This window comes from Leuresthes tenuis, unplaced genomic scaffold, assembly GCF_036924035.1.
Source record: "Leuresthes tenuis unplaced genomic scaffold, fLeuTen1.0.hap1 SCAF_17, whole genome shotgun sequence".
NCBI classification, from domain to species: Eukaryota; Metazoa; Chordata; class Actinopteri; order Atheriniformes; family Atherinopsidae; genus Leuresthes; species Leuresthes tenuis.
Genome location: NW_027325371.1, coordinates 2858520 through 2870075, shown reverse-complemented (window position 1 = coordinate 2870075; position 11556 = coordinate 2858520). Strand labels below are relative to the sequence as shown.

General features: G+C 41.0%; 1 protein-coding gene across 1 annotated transcript in view; it reads left to right on the top strand.

The window, feature by feature from the left end:
• Positions 1-6089: 6089 nt before the first annotated feature.
• Positions 6090-11556, top strand: part of LOC140273882 (xylosyltransferase 1-like) — a 34316-nt gene continuing 28849 nt past the window's right edge. The window contains exon 1 of the mRNA XM_072369561.1: positions 6090-6425. Within this exon, the coding sequence (XP_072225662.1) occupies positions 6144-6425 (282 nt within the window). The 5' untranslated portion in view covers positions 6090-6143. The remainder of the gene's footprint in view (positions 6426-11556) is intronic.

Below are 11556 nucleotides of genomic sequence, written 5' to 3'. Positions count from 1 at the left end.
CGGTGACTCTGGGACCTTGGACGGGGTCGGGGGTTCTCAACCCAAGACCGGACCTGGGACAAGGAATAGGGAACCAGCTTACCACCACTGAGCTTCCTCAATTTGACTCAGCTCAGTGGTGGTAATCAAAGTTATATTTAGCAGACGCTTTTATCCAAAGCAACTTACAGATAACTCTGCTGGCGTTAGGCAAGGGGGTTAGGGTAAGGGGGTCTAAGGACCCCTACTGGAAGTAGTACCTTTCATACAGGGGATTTGAACCCAGGTCTCCCACATGAAAGGTGGCAATCATACCACTAAACTGTCCAGTCCCGTCCCATCCAGTTACTATTATGTTAATCTTTTACCAGTTTATTGAGCTGTCATGCTCTGCCCTTGCTAAAGAATGTTAATAAATGTTAGAAGTTGTGGACATTGAATTAATTTGCTCTTCTTGGTATATAAAACGGGGATTGTGTGTTAACAGAAGGTTCTGAAAGTTTATTCTAGCCAAAGACTTTTAAACGTAGCCTTGGGGCTTCCCAGGCCACTTAATCACAATCCTGGCACCATACCAAGTCCACAGATTTATAAGAGGAGAGCTGCCATTAAAATGCATGGCTGATATCCACTTCTCGCTCTTGGATCATTCGGTTAGAGGTATTTTCAGAGTAAGGAGGGTAGGCACCTGGACCAGGTGAGTCGCCTCGCCTCCGGCATAATCAGTCCCAGAGTCTACAATAGGCTCTAACCCTTTAAACAGAGAGCTGGACCAGACCACCTGTACAGGGGTTAAAACTGGAGATCTAACACCTGTTTTATGGTTTTAAAATCCAGCCCTTTTTAAAAATGTCACAAAAATGTTGCTTCTGTCCCAACTGGGTCCCTCCGTTGGTCCCAGGATTGTCGTCTAGCAGCTCCTACACCACGCCTAAGACAATCCAAACTCTGTTCATGTGTCGTCCCACGATGGTGCAATGACCTACCGAGCGCTACCAGAACAGGGGCGTCCCTGTCTATCTTCAAGAAGCTCCTGAAAACCCAGCTCTTCAGAGAGCATCTCCTATCCCAGCACTTACCTTGTACTTCCCTCCCCCCTCTATCTCTGCACTTTATCTTTCTGCTCTTCCTTCTATGCCTGCACCCTATCTCTACTCTGTCCCCTCTGACAGAGTCCGACTCCTGGGTTCCTTCTATGTAGCTTATTGTTAGCTTTTTATAAAGCTGTTATATCTTCATTTGTAAGTCGCTTTGGATAAAAGCGTCTGATAAATACAGAAACAGAAAAATGTTTTCCAGTTTTAGATTAAACATCATTTGGCTGATTATCATCCAACTCCTGCTTAGACTCTAATAAAATCATTTCCTGCAGCTAAAACACAGATAAAAAACAGTAAAGTGATGATTTCATCCTGCAAACGCAGCCATAAATCTGCTTTTATCGGTCATGAAGTCCGCAGCTCGGTCAGAACATGTCCTCATGCACAGATGTAAATATTCAGAGTGTTATCTTTACATACCTCTGTGTCCGTGTCCGTCTCAGAGTGCAGCTTCACTTCGTTCTGCTGCTTATAAACCTTTCAGGCTTCAGGAGGAAACTCCCCATAAAAGCATCCTGGTTTCACTTTGACATTTTAATAACTTTTGTTTACAGTAAAAATATGTTCGACTAAGGTGGAGATTTCATTTCTGTGCTACATACATTTAATGTTTTCTCTGTTGGACCAGTTTCACAGGTTTTATCGATGATTCAGTATGAACATCTGTCCAGTTCGCTCACATTCCTTTTGGTTTAAGTTTCATTCCCACAACATGAAGCAGCTTTGAGGGATGTTGGATGTTGTATTTAGAACATAAAGATGGAAGGTCATTAGTAAAAAAAATTAAGTAATAATGGGCCGAGGATTGATCCCTGTGGGACACCTGTGGACAAGTGCATTGCAGCTTAATTCATGATTCTGTTCGCAAACATAATGAGATTGATGTTATAAATACGATAGAAGAACAGAAAACTAGACAGCTCAGACAAAATAACTCAATGATTAAGTTCTAACAGTGTTACATGCTTTCTTTGGGTCAACAAAGCTCCAACAACACCACCTCTGGCCAATAAAGATTTGATGTTGTTATAAATAAAACACTGAACAGCTGCATCCATCAGTCAGAAAAAAAACACAACAACAAATCAGCAGTGTAGTCAGTCACATGACTGAACCTTCAAGTCCTCAAAGGTCAGGAATATACTGGCTTTTTACCACAGATACGTTTGTTTATCATGGCTGCTTTGCGTATTCTGCGTTTGTTTGGAGCATCGTTTGTGCACATCCTCAGAAATGAATGTTTTCTCTGTTGGACCAGTTTCACAGGTTTTACAGACGCTCGTGTTCAGTCACAGAAGTAAAACAATGAATCAGATGCTTCATAATAAACAACGGTCCAGTTCACTCACATTCCTTTTGGTTTAAGTTTCATTTCTACACCATGAAGCAGCTTAGAGGAAAAGCTCTTAAAGATGACCATCAGGTCTCTGAGGTTCATGCTAATTGGCCTCACGCTTCTGAATCTGGACACTGGGGCTCCTGGAGGCCCCGACACCCAAAAAGGGCCTCATCTGTCCCACAGAAGGTTGTCAGACTGTCTTTTTGTGGTCATTTTGTTTTCTTTTTGTTAGATTTTTTTTACATCTTTTTGGCCATAATGAGACTTTTTGTTGTCATTGTACATATTTGCAGCGATTTTGATACTTCTCTTTTGTACATTGTTGTATGTACTTCTGACATTTTGTTGGTTTATGTGATCTTTTTGTGTGCGTTTTTGGTCACTTTGTACATTAATTACGGTTAAGTTGTGTGTTTGTTTATTTTTGTCTTGTTTTCTGTGTTTCTGGTTGGGCTGCACGGTGGTGTGGTATATAAAGACAGTTTAAAGTAGTGACACAGGCCTGTGAACAGGTTGTTAAGCTATGTGAGAGGTCCATGTGCATGAGTGTATGTACATGGACCTCTCACATTTCCTCTTACAGCTTAGCTGCTTCTGTTGAGATATAAACTCTAAATAACCTAAAATATCCCAGATCAAATCTAACCCTGTCACAGATATTTTCATGCAAACTTTAAAGGAGAGTTTGGACTCAGTCACATCTCCACGGTACTTGTACTCAGATAAGATAAGGAGCCTCTCTCCTGATACGTTCTGCTCTACTCTGTAACTGTTTGACTTAAAAAAAAACAGAAACACTGATTAAGACACAGAGAGGGTCATTTATGCCACCATGTACATAAATTACAGTATCATCTGCATACATTCGGATGTTGTATTTAGAACATAAAGATGGAAGGTCATTAGTAAAAAAAATGTAAATAATAATGGGCCCAGGATTGATCCTTGTGGGACACCTGTGGACAAGTGCATTGCAGCTTAATTCATGATTCTGTTCGCAAACATAATGAGATTGATATTATAATACGATAGAAGAACAGAAAACTAGACAGCTCAGACAAAATAACTCAATGATTAAGTTCTAACAGTGTTACATGCTTTCTTTGGGTCAACAAAGCTCCAACAACACCACCTCTGGCCAATAAAGATTTGATGTTGTTATAAATAAAACACTGAACAGCTGCATCCATCAGTCAGAAAAAAAGCACAACAACAAATCAGCAGCGTAGTCAATCACATGACTGAACCTTCAAATCCTCAAAGGTCAGGAATATACTGGCTTTTTACCACAGATATGTTTGTTTATCATGGCTGCTTTGCGTATCCTGCGTTTGTTTGGAGCATCATTTGTGCACATCCTCAGAAATGAATGTTTTCTCTGTTGGACCAGTTTCACAGGTTTTACAGACGCTCTACAATGAATCAGATGATTCATAATAAACAACGGTCCAGTTCGCTCACATTCCTTTTGGTTTAAGTTTCATTTCTACGCCATGAAGCCGCTTCGAGGAAAAGCTCTTAAAGATGACCATCAGGTCTCTGAGGTTCATGCTAATTGGCCTCACACCTCTGAATCTGGACACTGGGGCTCCTGGAGGCCCCGACACCCAAAAAGGGCCTCATCTGTCCCACAGAAGGTTGTCAGACTGTCTTTTTGTGGTCATTTTGTTTTCTTTCTTTCTTTTTGTTAGATTTTTTTGGCCATAATGAGACTTTTTGTTGTCATTGTACATATTTGCAGCGATTTTGATACTTCTCTTTTGTACATTGTTGTATGTACTTCTGACATTTTGTTGGTTTATGTGATCTTTTTGTGTGCGTTTTTGGTCACTTTGTACATTAATTACGGTTAAGTTGTGTGTTTGTTTATTTTTGTCTTGTTTTCTGTGCACATCCTCAGAAATTAATGTTTTCTCTGTTGGACCAGTTTCACAGATTTTATCGATGCTCTTGTTCAGTCACAGAAGTAAAACAATGAATCAGATGCTTCATCATAAACAACGGTCCAGTTCGTTCACATTCCTTTTGGTTTAAGTTTCATTTCTACACCATGAAGCAGCTTCGAGGAAAAGCTCTTAAAGATGACCATCAGGTCTCTGAGGTTCATGCTAACTGCACTCACACCTTTTGGGTGGGACCCACAGGAGAAGGCTGTCAGATTATCTTTGAGCTGTTTTACACAAGTTTGTTGTAATTTTCAGTCTTTTTGCTGTCATTTTTATAGATGTTTTTATCATTTTTTGTGTTTTCTTTCTTTTTGTTAGATTTTTTCACATCTTTGTGGTCACACTGAGACTTTTTGTGTTCATTCTACATATTTTCAGGGATTTTGTGACTTTTCTCTTTCATTTTGTGCATCATCGTGTGTGCGGTTGTTGTCATTTTGTAAGATTTTGTGATTATTTTTCTTGTTTTGTTGTTACTTTGTGCATTTGTGTTGCTTTCTTAGTTATTTTGCATCTTTTTAATAATCTTTTATTAGTCTTTTTGTACATTGTTGTGTATACTGCTGACATTTTGTTGGTTTATGTAATAATTTTGTGGGGTTTTTTGCTCCCTTTGTACATTTTTAAGGTTGAGTTGTGTGTTTGTTGATTATTTCCTTGTCTTCGATGTTTCTGGTTGGGCTGCACGGTGATGAAGGATCATGTTCGTTATGCAGTAAGAAGAAATAGAGCAGAAATTGACCTCATCAAAGAAGTCAAAACTCGAGGAGATGAGGAGCAAATGCAAAGGCAGAAAACTATGTAACCCCAAAGTTTCTTGGTTTCTCCTTGACAAATAATTTATTCTCCTGATAAATAGTTGGTGGACAGCGTTTGAGATGGTTGCTATCTCCAAATTGACCACTAGGTGGCAGTAATGATTACACACGCCATAAAGTTCTGTTTTACCCATTTTAATTCATTTTGAAAGTCATAACTAACAGAAAAAGGTTGTTTTTCTCCTGATAAATAGTTGGTGGAGAGCGTTTGAGATGGTTGCTATCTCCAAATTGACCACTAGATGGCAGTAATGATTACACACTCCATTCTAAAGTTCTGCTTTTCCCCTTTTGATTCATTTTGAAAGTCATAACTAACAGAAAAAGGTTGTTTTATTGTATCAAAGAAGAAGCTAACAGCTAACAGGTTCTGCCATCATCAATACATCCGCCAATTAAGTTTATTTGTGATAAAGTTTGAATTTATTCAAACTGCTTGAATACTTTTTCGGTTTAGTTCTGGTATGACGAAACATTTTGGAAAAAAAAAATTTTTTTTGCTGTTTTTCTTTGGAGAAATGATCAATTATGATCAGAAATGTTACTTTTCTGATTATTCCAGCAGTTTTATGGATTTATGAGGAAATAATCAAACCACCAGCTTTAGTGAGGTCCAGCAGGACATTTCTGCCCCCCCACAGGAGGTTAATCCGGGCTGTAGAAACACCTCCGGCCCATGCAGGGCCTCATTTAAATGAGAAAATAAATGTTTCCCTCAACTGTTGACTCGTTAATAGCCACATGAGGGCCTCTGCGTCCTCCCTGCCGCCTCCAAACCTCCATCCTCATTCCCAGCTTGTGCCAGATTCCCTCCTCCTCTTCCTCCCTCCCTCCTCCTCCTCCTGCCTGCCTGCCTGTAGACCCTCTCAGGCCGCGGAGGGGAGCATTCACACCCCGCTGTCTGCGTTTAGCGGACGGGGCTCCCAGTGTCAAAGTGAACCGGAGGGAGGGAGGAGGAGAGATGAACGGTAACCCGTGCGCCCGCAGGCTGGCCCGGCGCTCCCGGTCCGCCCTGCTGGTCGCCGCTCTGGCCGTCCTGGTGGTCCAGACTCTGATCGTGTGGAACTTCAGCAGCCTGGACTCTGCCGGCAGGGACGGAGGTGCCAGAAGCCGGGAGAAGAGAGAGGAACGGACCGTGGGGCTCAACAAAGCCGACACGGAGCCCCCGCGGAGGGGGCTGCTGAAGAAGGGCGACCCGCCGCCGCTGCACGGAAAGGTGGCCGTCCGGCACAAGCTGCAGGCGGTGGGTTTGAGTGATGTGTGTGGCTTTAATCTGATATTTACACGCTTGTTTCGGATGGAAATGTGCTCCGGAGAGGAGCCGCATGGCAGCCGCGGAGAGGATGCTGCTGCGCGGCTGCAGCTGCCGCCTGTTGTTCTGGAATTTGCATCAGTAGACACCGAGAGACGTGTCGGTAGGCCAGGCTTCCTTACAAATCACAAATCAGCTTATTTATGTGTGCACGAGTGGCCACTCTGCCAGGAAAACGCACATCAGTCTTATTGGTCACGAACTGTGGTTCTTATTCAGTGTGAAAACAGCTGATCGAAACACAACAAAGCTGCTGGATTTTTCATTTAGAGGCTGATACCTGAGGACTAACACTGATTTCTGTTGGGTTTTTACTGATAATACGCGCAATTAAATCAGGAACGAGGCTTTGAATGTGAGAGGAACCACTTAAGTAGCCTCATTTTTCGCAGATTGAGTTACTTTAAGGCGTAAAATGCTTTTAGCTTTGTGATTTAAGGGGTTTTCTTGGTAAAATCATGACACCTTTGTGACACTTGAGGAAATTATGAGGGTAAAAATCTGTGTATGAATGGAAACTGGTCTCCTGTGGTAGATTATATCCATATTTATGAGGAAATCCCAACACTGTGTGTCAGGCTGAAGCCTAAACTCTTCATTTTTGTGTTTTTCCACGTTATGGTTTGATTTTATTGTGGCCATCACTCGTGGAGCTCCCCCTGTAATCATAGCACAGTGTTCATGTCTGATTTGCTGTAGATTCCTGGTTTTATGAAAAGAAAACAGGTCGAGATCCAGGTGTTGTGGTGTTGTTTCGACATGAACTTACTGTACGTGCTTCTGTGTGAAAATGAGGGGGAAAGGTGTTGTGCTGCAGGGATCCTCTTTCATTAGATTTTAGTGGGCGCCCTGTGATCTTCCCTCTGTTTGCCCTGACAGTTACAGCCGGGGAGATTCATGCCAGCTCTTATTATAGGACCGGAGTTTGGGAGGCGGAGGATGAACTGAAACAAAGTCAGCAGCGAAGAAGAGACGTGGACGAGCAGGGAAATCCCTCTTTATCAGGATGCTGGAAGTGTTTGGAATAACTTTTTATTGTGATGTGTGAATGGGATGAATGGGAATGAGTGAAGGAGGAAGGCGAGTTCAGGCTGTTCTGGGATGATGTGATGGAGGCTTAAAGGAGTTTGAGTTTGTTTTAACGTCATTAGACAGAAGACTTCAGCTTCAGTTCAGGGTTAGAAAAACAGCTTTTTCGTATCTTGAAAGAAAATTAATTTGTCTAATCTTTCCTTGGAGCAACAATAAAACTATAATAATAGTTTTATTATATATTAAAACGAATCTGAAGGTTTTTTAGTTGCATGTATACGTCTCAAACTAAGGTTTGGAGTTTTAACGTCATTAGAAAGAATTCAATTCAATTCAATTCAATTCAATTCAATTCAATTCGAATTTATTTATAAAGCGCCAGATTACAATAATTGTCATCTCAAGGCACTTAAGTAATAAAGTCCAATTCAAGCCAATTGGAATTCAATTCATTGTAATAATAATCCAATTAATTCATATAGAGCTAATTAAAAAATAATATCCGAGCTAAGGAAACCAACAGATTGGACCGAAACTTGTCTTCAGTCCAATCTCCCGTCCTCCTGAAGACTTAAGCTTCAGTTCAGGGAAATTCTGGTTAGATTTTTGTCAGAAAAACAGCTTTTTCGTATCTTGAAAGAAAATTAATTTGTCTAATCTTTCCTTGGAGCAACAATAAAACTATAATAATACTTTTATTATATATTAAAACTAATCTGAAGGTTTTTTAGTTGCATGTCTACGTCTCAAACTGAGCTTTGGAGTCAGTGACAGGTTAAAAGAAATGAAATTGTGTTTCAGGGACCTGTTTTACCAAATAGATAGTGAAGTAATCAGATTACTTTTTGTTAGACAGATAGCTCGGGGCGTTCAGGGCCACCTGAAGGTCTGCTGTCATAAACTGCATGTGTGGGGGTGTGTTTACGGGCAGGAAGAAGCGTCCTATTTCCAAGAAACGCTCATTTGAAGGAGCTCAATAAAAAGTGGAACACCCCCCACATAAACACATCATGTGTGGACTTGTAGCTTCGTGAGGACCGGAGGACACGGCCTGTTCTTCATGTGAGGGTTTTAGTTTTAGTTATTTCTATAGTTTTAATTTAAAACATCATCTGGTTCTTATCAGGTGTTAAAATGAGGTAAAAACACACAACATATTCCACCGTGTCATTATCTATTGGACTGAAACTAATTGAGCCCTTCTGCACAGCATCTCAGTCAGGCTGAGGTCTGGACTCTGACTGGACCATTGCAACACCTTGATTCTGTTCTTTTTCCCACATTCTGCTGTAGATCTGCTGCTGTGTTTGGGATCTTTGTCCTGTTGATGAGCCAGTTTCAGCCCAGCTTTAGCTGTGGGACAGATGGCCTCACATCTGACTCTAGAATACTTTGGTATCCAGAGGAGTTCATGGTGGACTCAATGACTGCAAGGTGCCCAGGTCCTGTGGCTGCAGAACCAGCCCAGATCATCAGCCCTCCACCACCGTGCTTGACAGCTGGTATGAGGTGTTTGTGCTGATATGCTGTGTTTGGTTTCCTCCAAACGTGCTGCTGTGCATTAGGACCAAACATCTCCACTTTGCTCTGGTCTGTCCAAAGGACTTTGTTCCAGAAGTCTTGAGCTTTGTTCAGATGCAGCTTTGCAAACCTAAGCTGTGCTGCCATGTTCTTTTTAGAGAGAAGAGGCTTTCTCCTGCAGCCCTTCCAAACAAGCCATCCTTGTTCAGCCTTTTTCTAACTGTGCTGTCATGACCTTTAACCTTTAACATGCTAACTGAGGCCTGGAGAGTCTGAGATGTAGCTCTGGGCTTTTTCACCTTGGGGTGAACTTGCTGGGACGTCCACTCCTGGGGACGTAATTTGGGGCGTTTGATCTAACTTAGCTGGGTTTAAACCAAAGGTGTTTGTTTCCATCAAAATTTAGATTCCAGCCGGATGAATTCACCTGGAAAATGACTCGTTTGTGTTCAGACTTTGTGACTCTTGACAGTCTCATGCTTAGTCTTTTGTACAAATACCCAAAATCAGCAGGTTCCACCTTTTAAACTCTTAAGCTTTTCTGTTTTTCTTGTTTTCTAAGATGGAAAATAGAAAATCTTTTGGTTTTTAGCTGTTATTCGTAGACAGAACAAGACTTTGGGGACATCGTAAACACTCGTCCTGCTGGTGAAACCTGAACACTGCTGGTGTTTTACTGTTTTTACTGTTGTTCTGAACCCTCAAACTGCTCCTCTAAGCTACGAACATGTAAAGTTTGCCCTCACACACACACACACGTGCACACACGTGCACACACTCACATGCGCATCATTGACTTCCTGACAGTCAGGTCAGATCAGATTAGAGGATTGGTTGGATCAGGTTTCTCTTGTGGGATTTGTACTTTCTAGTCGAGTTCAGATTGGTCAATAATCCCTAAATACTGTGTGCGCTCTTTTCCTATCTCTGCGAGGACCAGTTGTTTTTGAGCTTTTTTCTGCGTATTCTTTGCACTTTTTGAACTTTTTTATGTGACGTAGCTCCTGTGAGGTTATAGTATATGATTTAAAAGACAAAAGAAACTTGAAAGATGATCTTACCTAGTAGCCATTTTGAAACTTCTCTTCCACACAAGGCATCATGGGATAAAAAAAAACTATTTATTGGAACTCAGGGATTTTAATGGAGCCAAATATCATTGTTACGGAAATGAATTGTTCATGTATTTGGCCCAGAAAATAATTATTCACAAATACTTGGCCCAAAATGATAACACTGCTAGTTAAAGGGTAAAACCTTATATATAATATTAAATTATGGGGATGTATTGGGATAATTTTGGGTTTAAGATAAAAAATAAAAGCCACGTTACGGTAATGAACTTTAAGGTTGAAATGTTGTCATAAAATATAGAGTAATCCATCAAATGCAATGACAACAGTAGTCCTACAATTAGTACATACCATAGTTTTATATATAATACAAAAGTTTGATTGTTTTAGTCGTTTAGTCGATCAAATCCTTACAGACACGTCAAAATTTCGTGAGAATCACCCACCTGCCTGTGGGGTTTTGAATGCATCATGAATCGAGCTGCAGCAGTCAGCGTTAGGCTGAATTAAAGATAATTAAAGATTGTTTTTGGCTTTTCTTTTGGACGGACTGTTTATATTGTTTTGGACTTGGTTTTAGGCGGGTTGTGGTCCAGTTCTGGACTAGTTGTGGATATTATTGGACTGATTTCAGACTTTCAGACTCCATGATGGTGAGGATCCGGTCTCTGAGGGGTCCGATCCATCTGCTTCAGGTGTTCTGGTTCCCTTTTTGACTGAAGCTAGTCCTTTTCAACTCTTGCCTGGTGTTCCAGCTCATTGTCCTGCTGCAGGATTTATTTTAGAGCGTAAATCACTTCCTGAAGAAGCTTTCCAACTTCATCAGGAGGTGATTTATGGAGAAAACATATAAATGAAAGTTTTACATGTTAAACAGAGAGTGCCAACAGATAAATATAAGATTCATGACTTCATAGCAGTAGAAACAAGGATTTATCTCTGGAATAATGTTACTGGATTATTAGCGATTTGTCTCCACGCTCTGTTATAAAAACCTAAAAGCTGCTTTATGTTTTTTTCTATTTTCTTTGAGATAATTCTTGCTAAATCTGGCATAAATGGACTGAAATCCCTGCTGTAATCCCTGATTGTTCTGTGGGTCCCTGGTTGTTTCTGCCAGGATTCACAGCAACATCCTGACCTTTATGATACTCCATTTAGCTTTCACTGTGTCCATCTGGCTCTGTTTTTCCTTTGTCTTCGGCTCTTTAACTTCATTCCCTTTGGGACGCTGCTGCTGTTTCTGAGCATTTTCTCAGGTTTCTTTTAAAGATGAAATTAGAGACGATCATCTTGTTCCTGCTTAGCTCGGTTCCCTTTATGAGTGATATTCACCTGAAGCGGCTGCATGAATGATGAGTAAATCCTGATTTTCTCCTGAGACAGGGAGCCGTTTTGATCGCCACCAGTGTTGGAAAAAAGCTTCACATCCACAT